The 19042-nt window shown below is 49.0% G+C and overlaps 3 protein-coding genes across 3 annotated transcripts; 1 reads left to right on the plus strand and 2 right to left on the minus strand.

Annotated features, from left to right (window-relative positions):
- Nucleotides 1-4491: 4491 nt before the first annotated feature.
- LOC131259892 (histone H2B) lies at nucleotides 4492-4866 on the minus strand. The gene has a single exon (XM_058261499.1). It carries the CDS (start codon nucleotides 4864-4866, stop codon nucleotides 4492-4494), a length of 375 nt encoding a protein of 124 aa, XP_058117482.1.
- Nucleotides 4867-9488: 4622 nt separating this feature from the next.
- On the plus strand, nucleotides 9489-9866 carry LOC131259894 (histone H2A). Its single transcript, XM_058261502.1, has one exon. It carries the CDS (start codon nucleotides 9492-9494, stop codon nucleotides 9864-9866), a length of 375 nt encoding a protein of 124 aa, XP_058117485.1. The 5' UTR covers nucleotides 9489-9491.
- A 7185-nt stretch (nucleotides 9867-17051) lies between these two features.
- LOC131259891 (histone H2B) lies at nucleotides 17052-17426 on the minus strand. The gene has a single exon (XM_058261498.1). The coding sequence runs from the start codon at nucleotides 17424-17426 to the stop codon at nucleotides 17052-17054; it is 375 nt and encodes a 124-aa protein (XP_058117481.1).
- Nucleotides 17427-19042: the final 1616 nt, after the last annotated feature.

A 19042-nucleotide genomic window follows, 5' to 3' on the forward strand; every position in this document is an offset into this window, starting at 1 on the left:
CAGTGGGTAGCCGATGTCGTCTGGTCCTGCAGACTTTCCTTTGCACTTGTAGAGTGCCCAGGTAAGTTCTGCAGCGTCGAAAGGTTTGTTGTAGGGAGCGTTCGTTTGGGTAGGAAAATTGAGTTCGTGGAGTTCTGCTGTCTGTTTGGTTCTTTGGAATGGGATTGAGTATTGTTGGGTAGACGAGGTATTGTAAAAATGTTCGTTGAAAGTTTCTGCTATTACTGCTGGGTCTGTGGTGTACGTGTTATTCAGGTAAAGGATTGGTTTGGGTTTTTTGTAAGTTCCGTTGAGGAGAGAAACCCGTTGCCACATTTCTTGACAGGTCATATCTGGGTTTATTTCTTCAACGAAACGTCCTCGAGAGTCTTCTTTTGCCTTTTCTGTAATTATTTTTGCTTGTTTGTTGGCTGTCCGATATGTTTCTGCTAAAGCTAGGATGTGAGGGGTTGTTGGAGGGTTGTTTTTGGTTGCTCGACGGAGCATCCTTAGGGCTTTTCTACGGGATTTTATGGCTTGGGCTACGTCCGCATTCCACCAGGGGTTGCGTCGTTTTCTTGGTTTGTTGGAACTTTGGGGAATGAATCTATTTGCTGTTTGTTGAATGAGATTTGTAAATTGATCTGCTGTCCAGTTTTGTTGATAAGTTGTGCAAAAGTCTATTTCATGTTGGTAACCTGTCCAGTCGGCTTGTTGATATATGTACTTTGGGCGAAGTTGGGATTTGGAAGGATTGTTGTTGAGTTGCAGCATGACAGGGAAATGATCACTGCCATGCGTGTCGGTTTCTACGTCTGTTTGTAGTTGTTGTGTTAATTGGGAGGATAGTATTGCCAAGTCGAGTGTGCTTTGATGTCCGTTGTGTGATGAGATTCTGGTAGGTTTATTTGGATTGGTTATTATGAGGTCATTTCTGATGGAAAAATCAACTATCACCCTCCCGCGTGGCGTGATATGGCTACCACCCCAAATGGGATGATGACTGTTGAAATCTCCAAGAAAGACGACTGGTTTGGGAACTTTGTCTATTAGGTCTTGTAGTTTTGAGTTGAGATTAGGAATGTTTTGGTTTTGGAGATAGATGCTGATGAAGGTGGCTTTGATTGGGCATTTTAGTTGTACTGCTACGGCAGGGAGGTCTGTGTTGGTGTTGAGTGTTTTGTGAGGATAGTCTTTGTGTATGCCTAGGCAGACATTGTGATGGGGTGGATTGGATTCTTTGAAATACCATTTGTAATTGTTGTTTATGTGTCTTCGGGGGTATGCTTCTTGTAATGATATAATTATCGGTGAATGTTTGTCAATTAAAAGTAGGAGGTTGTTAATATTCGAGTTGATGCTACGTATGTTCCATTGTAGTGCTAATTTGTTTGTCATTTTTAAAAAGGGGGTTGTTTTCTTATTCAGATAGTTTGTTTAAGAGCGTAGGTCCGTTAGAATGTGTCTTGGGGCTTGCTAGGGTCGTTTCTTTGAGTCTAACTCGTGTGTGTTTGTTAGCCGTTCCGCTTTTTGTTCTTTTTGGTGTCTTTCTTGGGAGTGTTTTGGGTGTCGTTTTGTTTGGGTGCAAGTTTCTGTGATTTTTTGTTCGTTAAGCGAAGGTCTTCTTCGGATGAGTTTGGTCGGGTGTTTCTGCGTTTTTGGGTTGTTTTCGTTTCGTGTTCCTGTGTATTGTTCGAGGTGGAGTTTGAAGTTTCGGAGTCAGATGTCGCGGTGGACATCTCTTAGTCGGATTCTTCAGTGTCTTCAGTTTCGGTGGTTGTGTTGTTTTGTTCGAGTTTTTCCGTAAGTGTTTTTATTTGCAGTTGGAGGGCTGCTACCAAGGAAGTGAGTTCGGAGATTTGCTTGTCTCGTGGGTCGATTGTCTTCGATGCGTCAAGTCGGTTGTTTAAAGATTTTTGTTTTTGTTCTTCGTGTATTTTCCTTGCTTCGAAATAAGTAATTCCACGGTCAATTTTAATGTTGATGATGCTTTGTTCGTTTATGTAATGCGAACAGGAGCGACTCAGAGAGTTATGCTCTCCTCCGCAGTTTTTACATTTTGGGGCAGCGTTACAATTGCCGTGCTCGTCCTGGTTACAGTTTTTGCAAACTGGAACAGGCGACGGGCATTTTGCTTTGCTGTGGCCAAATTTGGCGCAGTTGAAGCATTGCATTGGTCTTGGATAGTAGGTCCGAGTTTTGACTTGTAGGAGTCCAATACGAATGGTCGTGGGAACAACTACTGAGTCTACCGTCAGTAAAAATGAGTTGGTTTTTGTCGTTTCGTTATTGTTTCGTCGTAGGAATCGTCGTACTACTGTCACTTTTTGGTCCACTAGGTTTTCCAGGATTTCCTCGTCTTCTAGTCCGCACAGTTCCGGGCATGTGATGACACATTGCACGCGGTTTAAAAATGGGTGTTCCGTGATCAGTACGGGGGTATTGTCCGATAGCTGCGTGATTGTCTGTAGTTTGTCAAATTGGTTCTTAGATCTGGTTTTTAATAAATACCTGGTTCCTTTGTTGATCGGAGCGCAGGGTTCCATATCGCCTACAATGCTGGTTAAACTTTTGCTGATGAGAAACGGGTTTTTCGGCAGCTGGAGTCCTTCTGGTGCTTGTAGGATTAAGTAAAGGAGTTCGCCATTTACTCCTTTCGGGTCCATCCATTCCGGTGCTAGGCGTCCACGTTGATTTTCTCGGGGAGAAGGATCTCCCCAAGGCGGTGTATGACCCGCCATATCCTGGACGGGTGTCAGTGACTTGGAGAAAATTTTCTTTTCACCACACAAATGTTAGAGTCCGTCCAAAATTCCACCTTCAGAGATTCACTTCCGTTACTCTCAAACTCACAGGTACTTGTACACACTCACAGGTAAAGTCACTTTCACAGGTACTTGAAGCTGTATGCTCGAGGCAGGTAGCTGAAAACACGACTGATTTTCACAAGCACTTTTACTGCACTGGATGCTGGAGGTAGGCTGCTGCAAACACGTCTGCACTGCTCGGTGGTTGAAACAAGAGTGGTTTCGGCGAACTACGATGGTTCGGCAGTGAAACACGGTTTTTATTGACCCGACCCGCCCGATCGTGAGCACCCGAAGAGGGACCCGAAACTATATAAACGCGGTTTCACGGCGCGGTTCGGCCCAGTTTTGTATTACCACCACAAGTGAACAGACCCGTGTCGAACCCGATCAACGTCAACAGCATCAACAACATCAACTACGATGGCACGTACCAAGCAAACTGCCCGTAAGTCCACCGGAGGAAAGGCGCCGCGCAAGCAGCTAGCCACCAAGGCGGCCCGCAAGAGTGCTCCGGCCACCGGAGGAGTGAAGAAGCCGCATCGCTACCGGCCGGGAACGGTGGCTCTGCGTGAAATCCGTCGCTACCAGAAGTCGACCGAGCTGCTGATCCGCAAGTTGCCCTTCCAGCGATTGGTGCGTGAAATCGCACAGGATTTCAAGACGGATCTGCGTTTCCAGAGCTCGGCCGTGATGGCGCTGCAGGAAGCGAGTGAAGCGTATCTGGTCGGTCTGTTCGAGGACACGAATCTGTGTGCCATCCACGCGAAGCGCGTCACCATCATGCCGAAAGACATCCAGCTTGCTCGTCGTATCCGTGGTGAACGTGCCTAAGTGACAACGGTTCGTTTCGTTTCGTTTCGTTTTCAACCAAACCCAAACGGTCCTTTTCAGGACCACCAACCCGTTACCGAAAGGAGGATTATTTCGTACCCGTCCCGTCCCGTCCCGTCCCGTCGTACACGCTATATCGATATATATAATATTTATATATATCTATGATGATGATGATGATGAAGAAGAAGATGATGATGATAAATGGTGAACCCCTGACTGATACATATGATGATAAATGAAAACAAAACCCAACCTATGACGATAGAAATGCAAACCATAACCTAGCCGTGACACAAACCATAACATAATACATATGCTAACGTCTACAAAACACCAGGCAACCCCATCCGTAGGCGGCGATTTTAAGTTAGTGAGCAATTACATGCGGTGGGTTTAACGAGTTGTTAAAGAGAATCTGTTCCATATTAAACCAAGTTGAACATATATGTATTGGACGAGAAAAAAATGACACATTGCTTTGCCTTTGGCTGTGCCATAACCATAGAAACCATAACGGAGTGCTTTAAATGTTAGTAACCGTTGGGTTTTTTTTTCTTAAAACCACTGTTTAAAATGTTCATTCAATTCATTTACGCGCGCTTGTGTTACGCGCGGCTATGTGTGCGCCAAAACACAACGAAGTGGTGATGTTAAACTAGAAAACGGTTCGACACACTTTTTGTTCTGTTTCTTCAACGCACAACACAAACACATTATTATTTTTCGATCTTCGTCGTTTTCTTTCTCTTCGATGAATGGAATGGAATGAAATGAAATGATTCTTGTTTGGAAAACATTTTGTGGTCCTGAAAAGGACCGTTGTTAGGCGACGAGTTGGTGTGGTTTGCGACGACCACGGACGAACAGCTTACTTCGAGCTGGTGTACTTGGTGACGGCCTTCGTGCCCTCGGACACGGCGTGCTTGGCCAGCTCACCAGGAAGCAGCAGACGGACGGCGGTCTGGATTTCGCGTGACGTGATCGTCGAACGCTTGTTGTAGTGCGCCAGGCGGGACGCTTCGGCGGCGATGCGCTCGAAGATGTCGTTCACGAAGCTGTTCATGATGCTCATCGCCTTCGACGAGATGCCAGTGTCCGGATGGACTTGCTTCAGCACCTTGTAGATGTAGATGGCGTAGCTTTCCTTGCGGGTCTTGCGCTTCTTCTTCTTGTCCGACTTGGAGATATTTTTCTGGGCCTTGCCAGACTTCTTCGCTGCCTTTCCGCTGGTTTTCGGTGCCATTGCGATTGTTTAACGTGCGTGAAACGTGTTTCCTCGTTGAGCGTCACTTCAATTTTAACGCGATTTTCGACCCTCACTTCGGCTTTTATTCAGCGTCGGGCGAGTTCGCTGGCTGGCTTCGCTACACCTCGACGTTTATATAAACCCGGTTTCAGGTTCGTTTCGGCATCATATATGGTTGAGTGCCGGTTGTTGGAGTCTTGATTGGAAGTTCAACGAGTAAACACGTCGTGGAGTGATAATAGTGAATAAAGTGATATAAAAATAAAAAAGTGAACCCTAACCTCCTTCGGCCTTATTATGCCGAAGAAAGGTGAGGAGAAGAAAAGAGGAAGGAAGGTCTCGAGCGAAAGTTCTTCGGACTCGATTGTGTCAAAACGCTCGAAAACATCTAAAACATCGGCCCAGACGGAAGATGTCAGTGAAATGAGCACTGAAACATGCACCGGCAGTTCCAGCACCTACAGTTCTGAGGCCACCAGCGTCGCATCAGACAACGAAAGTGACTTCATTGAAGTGAAGAAAAAGAAGAAGAAGACAAGCACAGTTAAAGATATGAAAAACAAAGCTTCAACATCATCAAAAGTCCGTCCGTCGGAAAACACACCTGCAAATTCTGCCGCTACAATGGCAGGTAAAAATGCTAAAAAGCCCCCGGGCCCAGCTAGCAAACCACCACCCGTTGTCGTAAAGACAATACCCATTTCTGAGCTGCGCCCGGAGCTCCAGGCTCGCGGTCTCACGCCGGAGTTCCGAATTAGTGGAGTAGGCACCTCCATTATCTCGCGATCCCTGGCAGAACGTGAGGGTGTGATTGCATACCTTAATCATCGAAAGGCGGAATATTTTTCTTATGCTGCCAAGGACCAGCGGCCATTTAAAGTGGTACTCCGGGGTCTTCCTGATACGCCGCTAGAAGAAATTGTCGAGGAACTCCGCTCAAGATACCAGCTTGAAGTCATCGAGGCTTTTGAGATGAAAAGACGTGCTGAGGGCATCCATTCAAGGTTGTACCTCGTACACCTTAAACGTGGGACCTGCTCCCTGAAGACACTAGAGGCGGTCAGATCCATCCAGCAGGTTATTGTGAGATGGGAGGCCTATCGTGGAGGCAAAAAAGGTCCTACCCAGTGTCAACAGTGCCAGCAGTTTGGACATGGTACACGCCACTGCAAAATCAATCCACGATGTGTTAAGTGTGCTGGACAACACACTACTGATACCTGCCCTGCAATGGATGAACAGCAAGAGGTGAAGTGCTCAAACTGTATGGGAACCCACCGAGCCGACCATCCTGACTGCCCACAACGTGCTAAATATGTGGAAGTAAGAAACCTGGCAAGGAAAAACCGCCAAAAACACCAGCATCCGCAGACTCCTGCTCAGCGCCAGACTACAAGTAAGCCACAAGCCACAGCCCCAGTGACATCGGTTTCCACAGTGACGCCGCCCTCTGCTCCAAGCAGTACCGCGTCGCCTTGGCTTCCTACACCTGGCTCCATCACCTTGGCACAGCGGCTAGCCAACGCTAGAAACGCCTCGGATACACCCGCTCCTGCTCCGGAAGGTGAACTGTTCACGATGGAAGAGCTTTTTAGCATCTTCACAAAAATGTTGGCAAAAATCCGCCTTTGCCGCAATAAGGCAGATCAACTCGCCGTTATCGGAGAACTGCTGATGCTCAATGGGTAATCTGCGAGTAGTCACATGGAACGCCCAGTCCGTGAGGGCTAAAAAGATTCAACTGGCCGATTTCCTAAAACTACATCGCATCGACATCGCGCTCATCGTGGAGACCCATCTGAAGCCAGACATCAGCTTCTACATCGATGAATACTCCATCCACCGCCTTGATAGAGTCGGAGCACGTGGTGGCGGGGTAGCCATCGTTGTACGTCGAGGCATCAAACATCAGTTGCTTCCGCACTTCAATACCACCATCATTGAAGCAGTCGGCATTAAGGTCTTTACCAGCTCCGGGGAACTGCGCATTATATCTGTGTACTGCCCTCGACAGTGCACGGGTGATCTGGATGCGGTTTTTCGTCGCGACATTAACATCATCGCCTGCAACAATTTCCGCTCGGTTATCGGAGGGGACCTGAACGCCCGTCATCGCTTGTGGGGAAATAGGCGCCAAAATAAAAATGGAAAGATCTTGGCAGAGGTCGCACAGCATGGACAGTTCATCATTGAACATCCTGATGAACCTACCGTTATTCCCAGCCGTGGCTTCCCTTCAATTTTAGATCTGTTCCTAACCAACCTGCAGATCTCCAAACCCACAACCCTGGATGAGCTAACCTCGGATCATTTCCCTGTCCTAACGAAGGTTCACCTTGACGCCAGCAGAGCTCCGCCTGTTAGGAGGAAAAACTACCACTGTGTCGACTGGGCCCGCTTTGGAAGACTGGTTGACCAGCAAATCACCACCACCGAGATTTCACTGTCTCCAGCTTCTATTGAATCAGCTATAACGAACGTGGTGGAGGCTATCCGTTCGGCAGAGGCGGAGTGTGTTCCAGAGGTGTCCGCACGGGGAGAGGTAATTGTCCTAGACGATCACACTCGACATCTCATCTCCCGTCGAAACATGCTGCGGCGTCAATACCAGCGCACCGGGGATCAGCTTTGTAAACAGCAGGCAGCTCAACTTTCCCGCATCATCCAGGATCGTGTCGAGAAAATCAGGAACAAAAACTTTGAGCGCATGGTGCGGCGACTCCATCCCAACGCCAACGCTTTCTGGAAAGTAGCTAAGACCCTCCGCACTAAACCCAGGCCGATTCCTCCACTACTCGCAGCTGACAACGCAGTTTTACTTACTCCTACGGAGAAGACTGGTGCCCTCGCCCAACACTTCGAGGATGCTCATCGGATTGGCCTTAGTATGTCCAGCCCTCATGAGGCCGAGGTGGCTTCATCAGTGGCCAGAGTTAACTCTGAACAGCCAACCCTGCCACCAGAGGATCGCACCACCGTCGAGGAGGTGTGTCATGCCCTAAGGATGATGAGGAACATGAAAGCCCCTGGCTTTGATGGCATTCTGGGCATCCTTCTCAAACATCTCCGACTCCGAGCCCTCTCCCTCCTCACGAACATCGTAAACTGCTGCCTCGAACTGCAACACTATCCGCAGAGTTGGAAGACGGCAAAGGTGAAACCTATACTGAAACCTGGCAAAGATCCAACGAGGGCCTCCAGCTATCGCCCTATCAGCCTGCTGAGCATTCTTGGAAAGCTTTTTGAGAGGCTAATATGTTGGAGGCTTCGAGAAGCGATGGAAGATCTCCAAATATTGCCTCCTCAGCAGTTCGGCTTTAGATCAGGACACTCAACAGCACATCAACTCCTGAGGCTAAAAACCAACATTGAAAAGAACAAGAGGGTCGGTAAGTCCACTGCGGTCGTCATGCTGGATGTGGAGAAGGCTTTCGACAGCGTTTGGCATGATGGGCTTGTGCACAAAATGCTCTCCTTCCGGCTTCCTCTATATCTTGTAAAGCTGACCAGCAACTACCTGCGGCAACGAACCTTCCGGGTGACCCTGGGATCAGTGTCATCCAGCCCAACCAACATCGCGGCAGGCGTCCCACAGGGCAGCATCCTGGGCCCCTTGCTGTACACTCTGTTTACGGCGGATCTTCCAGAGTTACCAAGGGTTTCGGAAATATATCTCTACGCTGATGACACTGCCATCACCACCAAGGGTCGCACTCCAGCAGAGCTAAGAAACAGCGCACAACGGGCTCTCGACATCTTCCAGCAATACGCCGCAAGCTGGAAGATAAAGCTTAACAACGAGAAGACGCAAGCGATGGTCATCCCGTATCGTCTAAGGAAAAACCTGCTGCAACCTCCGGAGCAATCCCGTCTCAAAGTGGGCTCAACACCAGTACCATGGCAGCAGTCGGTTCGGTACTTGGGCGTCACGATCGACAATCGGCTTCTATTCCACCACCACACGCGCCAACTTGCGAACCGTATTGCAGTTTTGCTTAAGCTGCTGTACCCGCTGATAAATCGGAAATCGACCCTGCACAAACAGAACAAAATTGCGGTCTACAAACAAATTGTTCTGCCTGCGGCCACATATGCAATCTCAGTTTGGAGCTCCTGTGCCGCCACTAACCTGAAACGCGTACAAACGGCACTGAATAGATTTCTTGTACTAATATTAAATGCTCCTCCTAGAACGCGTCTAGAGGAGCTTTATAATGTAACAGACACGAAAGCGCTAGACGTAATAGCATTTGAAGTAACGGATCGACTGAGATCCACCATGCAAGCCTCACCCCATGAACTGATTAGAGGCTTGGTGTAAATAGTAGGTTAATAATAGGTTAATATTAGGTTAGGAATAGGTTAAGATTAGATTAAGGTTAATACTCCCATTGCCATTGGCATAACACCTGAAAACTTATGCAAAATCAAACTGCCTCTTAGGCAAAATTCTCATGTAGCGAATGAAAAGCGTGCGATCGCTAAATCTCGCAAAACACCAAAATGTAATGAATTATACAAATCAATAAAAGAAATTTTACTACTACTACTCGTTTCGGCATAGTTCGGAAGAGAACCTCTTCGAGTGAGCACCACGTATCCCTCTCGTTAAACAATCGAAAATGTCTGGACGCGGCAAGGGTGGTAAAGTGAAGGGAAAGGCAAAGTCCCGCTCGAATCGTGCCGGTCTGCAGTTCCCGGTCGGCCGTATTCATCGTCTGCTGCGCAAGGGTAACTATGCCGAGCGCGTCGGTGCCGGCGCACCGGTGTATCTGGCGGCCGTGATGGAGTATCTGGCCGCGGAAGTGCTCGAGTTGGCCGGTAACGCCGCCCGTGACAACAAGAAGACGCGCATCATCCCGCGCCATCTGCAGCTGGCCATCCGCAACGACGAAGAGTTGAACAAGCTGCTTTCCGGTGTGACCATCGCCCAAGGTGGTGTGCTGCCCAACATTCAGGCCGTGCTGTTGCCGAAGAAGACGGAAAAGAAGGCATAAGGCGTGCTCTCTCGTGCTCACCCCGCCGCGCGGCACCGTGTCGCGCTCACAAACCCCGCCGAAGATCTCACCGTCACAAAAAACCGTCCTTTTCAGGGCGACAAAATCGTGTGATAAAGGTTTATTTCACTACATTCCGTGCCGATGCCAGTTGGTTTCAGTTCAGTTTCAGTAGTTAAATGGTAAAATGGACGTAATTTCACAGTGTGGCTGGAGAACAACGAAAGAAATGTTTAAAATTAATTCAAGCAATGTGTCTCAATGTGTGAAGTAACATCGCAAGTTTGGTAGGTTAAACGGGGCAAACCATTTTGCTTCATATCAGGTATGTAGCTTTTTTCGCTCATTTCTACCCGAACACATGCGTTGGTGGTGGTGGCCATGAAAAGTGATGGGTTTTGATCATCGCGTTAGAAACGACCAACGCTACGCGCTCTACAGGTAGGGAATTTAACAATGTAAACGACCAAAGCGTTCTTTTCCCCGTATGCCACACCGAGCCCCGTGAGGTAGACCGGCGCCTTTCTACGAACTCTCAGTGGGTCGTCGTGTTAAAAAACGAATCGGTCACATATCCGAGAATCAGAACCGTCGGTAGTGTATCGCGCATCACCACCACCACTACGCGCGGTACACCGTACCACTCGCTGTGTATTCCATCGGATATCGTTTCGGGCATGGGGAATGGGGTAAGAAGGAGAGGAGTAGTCAAGTCGCATTTTTTTTTTTGTTTTGTTTTCTCTGGCGTTTTTGGCGGCAAATGTGCCGGAGCGTCGGGAGAGCCACAAAAGCTTAGTTTGATACGAATGAGCAGGAAATATATCTTTACGGAACAGTTTTGGTGGTCCTGAAAAGGACCGTTTTTTTTGTAACACAAGCGGGGCTGTTCGCGCAGCTTAGCCTCCGAAACCGTACAGAGTGCGTCCCTGGCGTTTCAGGGCGTACACGACGTCCATGGCGGTGACGGTCTTGCGCTTGGCGTGCTCGGTGTACGTCACGGCATCACGGATCACGTTCTCGAGGAACACTTTCAGCACACCGCGAGTTTCTTCGTAGATCAGGCCGGAAATACGCTTCACACCGCCACGGCGAGCCAGACGGCGGATGGCCGGTTTCGTGATTCCCTGGATGTTATCACGCAGCACTTTGCGATGACGCTTGGCACCTCCTTTGCCCAGTCCCTTGCCTCCTTTTCCGCGGCCGGTCATGATGATGCTGCTTTACACAATTGGTTGTTGTTGACACGATGCAAACTGAACGAACGGTTTCGATGGACTGCGATGGTTTCGGCAGTGAAACACGGTTTTTATTGACCCGACCCACCCGATCGTGAGCACCCGAAGAGGGACCCGAAACTATATAAACGCGGTTTCACGGCGCGGTTCGGCCCCCCGCCCGATAGGTCGGTGTCAAACCTTTGACCGAACAAGACGTGTTTCATCGTGATTCGCAAGTGCAAGTGTAAACCAATAAAGAACCGTGTGAAAGTGGTAGTAAGAGATGGGTAAACGGAAGAAAGGGGAGACGAATAACAGCCCTCCCGATCCTGTCGTTGACAAAATACGCGTCATCGAGCTGGAGGAGGCTGATAATCCTAACATGGAAGGCGATACACCCGACGACCTGGCGGGTGAATTCGTGGAAGTGTCGTACAAGGGTGGCACCCGCCGTCACTCACCTACCAACGCCGCACCCGAGGTTGTGAGCATACCCGAAGGAGTGAGTACGAACAGCTCATCCAAACCGAGATCTCGTTTTCCACCGGTTGTGGTTAAGCTCCCTACCTTCGCCCAACTTCGGGCCGATCTGAAGCCGACAGCGGGAATCGAGTTCCAATGCACCGCTATGGGAACCAAAATCTGGACGAAATCAAATGAAAATTTTGATTCGGTACTCAAATATCTGCATGCACAAAACGCAGAATTCTATACGCACGACAACCCGCATGATCGTCCATTCAAAGCGGTCCTCCGCGGTCTACCGCTTATGGACCATGCGGAAATTTTAGCGGAGCTGCGAGACACCTACGGACTGTGTCCCACTGACATCTTCCGTATCAAACGGAAGCATGAAGGAGCTGACGCAGCGCACGGATCATGTCTGTACCTGATCCACTTCAAAAATGGATCTTGTTCCATGGCGGCCCTTAAATCACTCCGAGTGATTAACTACGTCCGCGTGCGCTGGGAGGCTTATCGAAATCGGGGACGGCGTCGACTCACGCAGTGTCTCAGATGCCAAGGCTTCGGTCACGGAGCCCGTCATTGCAACATGAGGCAAAAATGTGCCTCCTGTTCGCAGGAGCACACCATGGCTGACTGCCCAAATCAGACCAGCCCAAAATGCGCCAACTGTGGAGGAGAGCATATGGCCAACGATGCGGAGTGTCCGCAGCGAGTCATCTACACTCGAATTCGGCAGAAGGCCCTATCAGCTGCTAAAGCTAAATTCAGCAAGCGTTCTCCGGATCGACCTGCTTCTCCGCCTCCACCACCAGTGACAGCTGCAACGTTCCCTTCGTTACCGGTAACAGCCAAAACGACATCCAACGCCTTCGTGGAATCGTCGGATCCAGTCGTCGCTCCAACCTTACCACCTGGCCTCCAGTATGCTACTAAGTTAAAATCTGCTCCATCCTGTGATTCCGAATATCCAAATCCAGGCCAGCCGGAAGCCCCGCTATACAACTCTGCGGCTTTGATGCAGATCTTCATGGAGATGGTGCAGCGACTAGGTGCATGTCGCTCCCGTACTGAGCAAGTCACAGCCTTGGGCGAGTTCGTTATTCGCTATGGATAACACCATTCGCATTGTGAACTGGAATGCCTGCTCGGTAAGATCGAAGAAAATCCCACTTGTGGATTTTCTTCACCAGCAGGCCATCGACGTCGCATTCATCACCGAAACCCAGCTGAGACCGAACATCAACTTCTCGCTGCCGCACCACATATTTCTTCGATTGGATCGCCATCCCAACGCCGGTCGAGGTGGAGGTGTAGCTATTGCCATCAGACGAGGCTTACACTTCACTCAGCTGCCACACCTCAAAACATCACTAATTGAGGCAATCGGTGTGGAGCTCCACTCATCCTCTGGGGTCATCCGGCTCATCGCCGCCTACTGTCCATCACAGGCTTCGCGAGGTCGGGGATCCGACGCCACCTTCAAACGTGACCTGAGCATCATCACTCGGGGTAGTTCCAGATTTGTTCTCGGCGGCGACCTGAACGCACGCCATCGTCTATGGAACAACACCCGTGGAAACCTCAACGGGGATTGCCTCTTCGAGCTTACGCAACGGGGAGACCTCATCGTGGAATTTCCTGACGTGCCCACCTTCATATCATCGAGCGGTTCTGCGAGCACTCTCGACATATTTCTGACCAACATGGAGATCATGAAACCCGTTACGCTGGACGAGCTGTGCTCCGACCACTTTCCGGTGGTTACGGAGCTCAACATCGGTGCTCGTCGTGCTCCAGTTCGCCAGCGCAGGGACTACCATAATGTCGACTGGGTTCGCTTCGGCAGGCTGGTGGACAACGATATCGGTCCAGTCCACATCAACACCATCGAGGACATTGACCAAGCAGTCAACAACCTGGAGCGATCCATCAAAGCAGCAGAGGATGTTTGTGTCAGAACAAGGCCTGTCAGCGGTGAGTTTGTGCACATCGACTCCCACACCTTAACATTAATCCGGCAACGTAACAGTTTTAGACGATCATACCAGAATACTGGCATTCAATATTATAAAACTCAAGCGGCAGTTTTGGCTAGAATCATCTCCGACAGGGTGGATCGCATTCGAAATGCAAATTTTGCTAGAACCATACAGAGCTTTGGCCCTTTCACATCACCCTTCTGGAAAGTTACCAAGGTTCTAAAGAGAAAACCTAAGCCTATCCCCCCATTAAAACATGCCGGGCAGTTGTTGGTCGCTCCGGCTGAGAAGTGCGAGGCTCTCGCTTTACAGTTTGCCAGCGCTCATCTTTTGGGAGCTGACGCTGTCAGCCCATTTGAATCAAGCGTAGGCTCCACTCTGGCGCGGCTTGAGGCAACTGACTTCTCGGTCCCGCGAGAGGAAAAAGTGACCATTGGAAATGTATGCCAAGCACTTAAACGGGCAAAAAATATGAAGGCTCCCGGGCCGGACGGGCTATTTAACATCTTGATCAAAAAACTACAAATCAAAGCTCTTACCTTAATTACCACCATCTTCAATCGGTGCCTCGAGCTTGGCTACTTTCCCGGTGCTTGGAAGGCAGCGAAGGTAGTGCCGATACTTAAACCCGGTAAAGATCCCACAATTCCAGTAAGCTATCGTCCAATCAGCCTGCTTTGCGCCTTAGGCAAACTTTTTGAAAGAATTGTCCTCGATCGACTTCAGGATTGGGTAACGGAGCTGGAACTCATTCCTTCATCTCAGTTCGGCTTCCGTCCAGGGCATTCCACCACCCTCCAACTCCTGAGGTTAAAGGGATATATTCAAACTAACAAAAGTGTCTCGAAGTCAACTGCCATTGCATTTCTTGACATCGAAAAAGCCTTTGATAATGTGTGGCACAACGGCTTGGTGCACAAACTATTTTCCTTTGGTTTCCCAGTGTATATTGTTAAAATTATCAACAACTACTTAAGTCAGAGGACATTCAGAGTGGCGCTGAACTCTGTACTTTCAAGTGTACACTCCATTCCCGCCGGTGTGCCACAGGGGAGTTTGTTGGCCCCTTTACTATACGTCCTATACACCTCTGACCTTCCAACTATGCCCTCTAATGGGGAAATATTTCTATTTGCTGATGACACTGCCATAGCAGTAAAGGGCAGAACCGCTGTCCAACTGAGGAGCTCGGCTCAGCGCTACCTTGACGCTTTCCTCCTGTACACGAGAGACTGGAAGATCAGGGTAAATCCAGCAAAAACCCAGGCTATCATAATACCTCATCGCCTCAGATCCACTCTTCTAAAACCTCCCCAAAATAGTCGCTTGGTAATGAGTGGAGTCCCTGTAGAGTGGTCCCCGAGAGTGGGATATTTGGGCCTAATTCTGGACCAGAGGCTTATTTTCCGGGACCATACTAAACTCATCAGAGACAAGTGCAGTACAATGGTCAAGAGCCTCTACCCCCTAATAAATCGGCGGACAAAGCTGTCGCTTGAGAACAAGTTGGCCATCTACAAACAAGTATTCCTGCCGGTTGTTACTTATGCCGTTCCAGTGTGGAGTTCGTGTGCTCAGATTCATCGAAGCAAGATCCAGGTCTCGCTAAACAAAATTCTACGGTTAATACTGAATACAAATAGGTTAACATCTAACGCTGCAATTTACGAACGTGCAGGCGTTCTACCTCTGAACACAATAATTGACACAATCAAAGAAACCACGATACAGAAGTGCTCAACCTCTGAACATAGCACCATCCGTGCATTAGCCCGTGTTTTGAGCATGGCCTAACTTAGTTAGTTCGTTATGTGTTACGTTAGTCTATAAGTTCGAAAAAAAAAAAAAAAAAAAAAAAAAAAAAAAAAAAAAAAAAAAAAAAAAAAAATAGCATTACCTCTCAACTACCACAGGTATAGGCTCGAAGCCATACAGCTCAAACCTCAGCAACTGCTAAAACTTCTACTGTCTTGAAAAACGTATCGTACGTTGTATCCTGACCTAAGTACTCTTTGTAAACCGATGTAGGTGTAAAATGTGAATAAAAGAAATATGTATCGTATCGTATCGCGGTTCGGCCCAGTTTTGTATTACCACCACAAGTGAACAGACCCGTGTCGAACCCGATCAACGTCAACAGCATCAACAACATCAACTACGATGGCACGTACCAAGCAAACTGCCCGTAAGTCCACCGGAGGAAAGGCGCCGCGCAAGCAGCTGGCCACCAAGGCGGCCCGCAAGAGTGCTCCGGCCACCGGAGGAGTGAAGAAGCCGCATCGCTACCGACCGGGAACGGTGGCTCTGCGTGAAATCCGTCGCTACCAGAAGTCGACCGAGCTGCTGATCCGCAAGTTGCCCTTCCAGCGATTGGTGCGTGAAATCGCACAGGATTTCAAGACGGATCTGCGTTTCCAGAGCTCGGCCGTGATGGCGCTGCAGGAAGCGAGTGAAGCGTATCTAGTCGGTCTGTTCGAGGACACGAATCTGTGTGCCATCCACGCGAAGCGCGTCACCATCATGCCGAAAGACATCCAGCTTGCTCGTCGTATCCGTGGTGAACGTGCTTAAGTGACAACGGTTCGTTTCGTTTCGTTTCGTTTTCAACCAAACCCAAACGGTCCTTTTCAGGACCACCAACCCGTTACCGAAAGGAGGATTATTTCGTACCCGTCCCGTCCCGTCGTACACGCTATATCGATATATATAATATTTATATATATCTATGATGATGATGATGATGAAGAAGAAGATGATGATGATAAATGGTGAACCCCTGACTGATACATATGGGGTATGAGATGCAATCAACACAATACAAACCATATATTATATATTGTTATATATAATATAATAATCTATGATGATGATGATGATGAAGAAGAAGAAGAAGATGATGATGATAAATAAAAACAAAACCCAACATATGACGATAGAAATGCAAACCATAACCTAGCCGTGACACAAACCATAACATAATACATATGCTAACGTCTACAAACCACCAGGCAACCCCATCCGTTTTCGGCGATTTTAAGTTAGTGAGCAATTACATGTGGTGGGTTCAAAGAGTTGTTAAAGAGAATCTGTTCCATATTAAACCAAGTTGAACATATATGTATTAGACGAGAAAAAACATGACACATTGCTTTGCCTTTGGCTGTGCCATAACCATAGAAACCATAACGGAGTGCTTTAAATGTTAGTAACCGTTAGGTTTTTTCTTAAAACCACTGTTTAAAATGTTCATTCAATTCATTTACGCGCGCTTGTGTTACGCGCGGCTATGTGTGCGCCAAAACACAACGAAGTGGTGATGTTAAACTAGAAAACGGTTCGGCACACTTTTTGTTCTGTTTCTTCAACGCACAACACAAACACATTATTATTTTTCGATCTTCGTCGGTTTCTTTCTTTCTCTTCGATGAACGGAATGGAATGGTATGAAATGATTCTTGTTTGGAAAACATTTTGTGGTCCTGAAAAGGACCGTTGTTATGCGACGACGACGGACGAACAGCTTACTTCGAGCTGGTGTACTTGGTGACGGCCTTCGTGCCCTCGGACACGGCGTGCTTGGCCAGCTCACCAGGAAGCAGCAGACGGACGGCGGTCTGGATTTCGCGTGACGTGATCGTCGAACGCTTGTTGTAGTGCGCCAGGCGGGACGCTTCGGCGGCGATGCGCTCGAAGATGTCGTTCACGAAGCTGTTCATGATGCTCATCGCCTTCGACGAGATGCCAGTGTCCGGATGGACTTGCTTCAGCACCTTGTAGATGTAGATGGCGTAGCTTTCCTTGCGGGTCTTGCGCTTCTTCTTCTTGTCCGACTTGGAGATATTTTTCTGGGCCTTGCCAGACTTCTTCGCTGCCTTTCCGCTGGTTTTCGGTGCCATTGCGATTGTTTAACGTGCGTGAAACGTGTTTCCTCGTTGAGCGTCACTTCAATTTTAACGCGTTTTTCGACCCTCACTTCGGCTTTTATTCAGCGTCGGGCGAGTTCGCTGGCTGGCTTCGCTACACCTCGACGTTTATATAAACCCGGTTTCAGGTTCGTTTCGGCATAGAGGTCGGTGTCAAACCTTTGACCGAACAAGACGTGTTTCATCGTGATTCGCAAGTGCAAGTGTAAACCAATAAAGAACCGTGTGAAAGTGGTAGTAAGAGATGGGTAAACGGAAGAAAGGGGAGACGAATAACAGCCCTCCCGATCCTGTCGTTGACAAAATACGCGTCATCGAGCTGGAGGAGGCTGAAAATCCTAACATGGAAGGCGATACACCCGACGACCTGGCGGGTGAATTCGTGGAAGTGTCGTACAAGGGTGGCACCCGCCGTCACACACCTACCAACGCCGCACCCGAGGTTGTGAGCATACCCGAAGGAGTGAGTACGAACAGCTCATCCAAACCGAGATCTCGTTTTCCACCGGTTGTGGTTAAGCTCCCTACCTTCGCCCAACTTCGGGCCGATCTGAAGCCGACAGCGGGAATCGAGTTCCAATGCACCGCTATGGGAACCAAAATCTGGACGAAATCAAATGAAAATTTTGATTCGGTACTCAAATATCTGCATGCACAAAACGCAGAATTCTATACGCACGACAACCCGCATGATCGTCCATTCAAAGCGGTCCTCCGCGGTCTACCGCTTATGGACCATGCGGAAATTTTAGCGGAGCTGCGAGACACCTACGGACTGTGTCCCACTGACATCTTCCGTATCAAACGGAAGCATGAAGGAGCTGACGCAGCGCACGGATCATGTCTGTACCTGATCCACTTCAAAAATGGATCTTGTTCCATGGCGGCCCTTAAATCACTCCGAGTGATTAACTACGTCCGCGTGCGCTGGGAGGCTTATCGAAATCGGGGACGGCGTCGACTCACGCAGTGTCTCAGATGCCAAGGCTTCGGTCACGGAGCCCGTCATTGCAACATGAGGCAAAAATGTGCCTCCTGTTCGCAGGAGCACACCATGGCTGACTGCCCAAATCAGACCAGCCCAAAATGCGCCAACTGTGGAGGAGAGCATATGGCCAACGATGCGGAGTGTCCGCAGCGAGTCATCTACACTCGAATTCGGCAGAAGGCCCTATCAGCTGCTAAAGCTAAATTCAGCAAGCGTTCTCCGGATCGACCTGCTTCTCCGCCTCCACCACCAGTGACAGCTGCAACGTTCCCTTCGTTACCGGTAACAGCCAAAACGACATCCAACGCCTTCGTGGAATCGTCGGATCCAGTCGTCGCTCCAACCTTACCACCTGGCCTCCAGTATGCTACTAAGTTAAAATCTGCTCCATCCTGTGATTCCGAATATCCAAATCCAGGCCAGCCGGAAGCCCCGCTATACAACTCTGCGGCTTTGATGCAGATCTTCATGGAGATGGTGCAGCGACTAGGTGCATGTCGCTCCCGTACTGAGCAAGTCACAGCCTTGGGCGAGTTCGTTATTCGCTATGGATAACACCATTCGCATTGTGAACTGGAATGCCTGCTCGGTAAGATCGAAG

This window comes from Anopheles coustani, chromosome 3 (assembly GCF_943734705.1).
Source record: "Anopheles coustani chromosome 3, idAnoCousDA_361_x.2, whole genome shotgun sequence".
In the NCBI taxonomy this organism is placed as follows: domain Eukaryota; kingdom Metazoa; phylum Arthropoda; class Insecta; order Diptera; family Culicidae; genus Anopheles; species Anopheles coustani.

Bases quoted from the DNA above. Each gene is read 5' to 3' on its own strand.
- LOC131259892 (XM_058261499.1), bottom strand. From the start codon at position 4,866: ATGGCACCGAAAACCAGCGGAAAGGCAGCGAAGAAGTCTGGCAAGGCC.
- LOC131259894 (XM_058261502.1), top strand. From the start codon at position 9,492: ATGTCTGGACGCGGCAAGGGTGGTAAAGTGAAGGGAAAGGCAAAGTCC.
- LOC131259891 (XM_058261498.1), bottom strand. From the start codon at position 17,426: ATGGCACCGAAAACCAGCGGAAAGGCAGCGAAGAAGTCTGGCAAGGCC.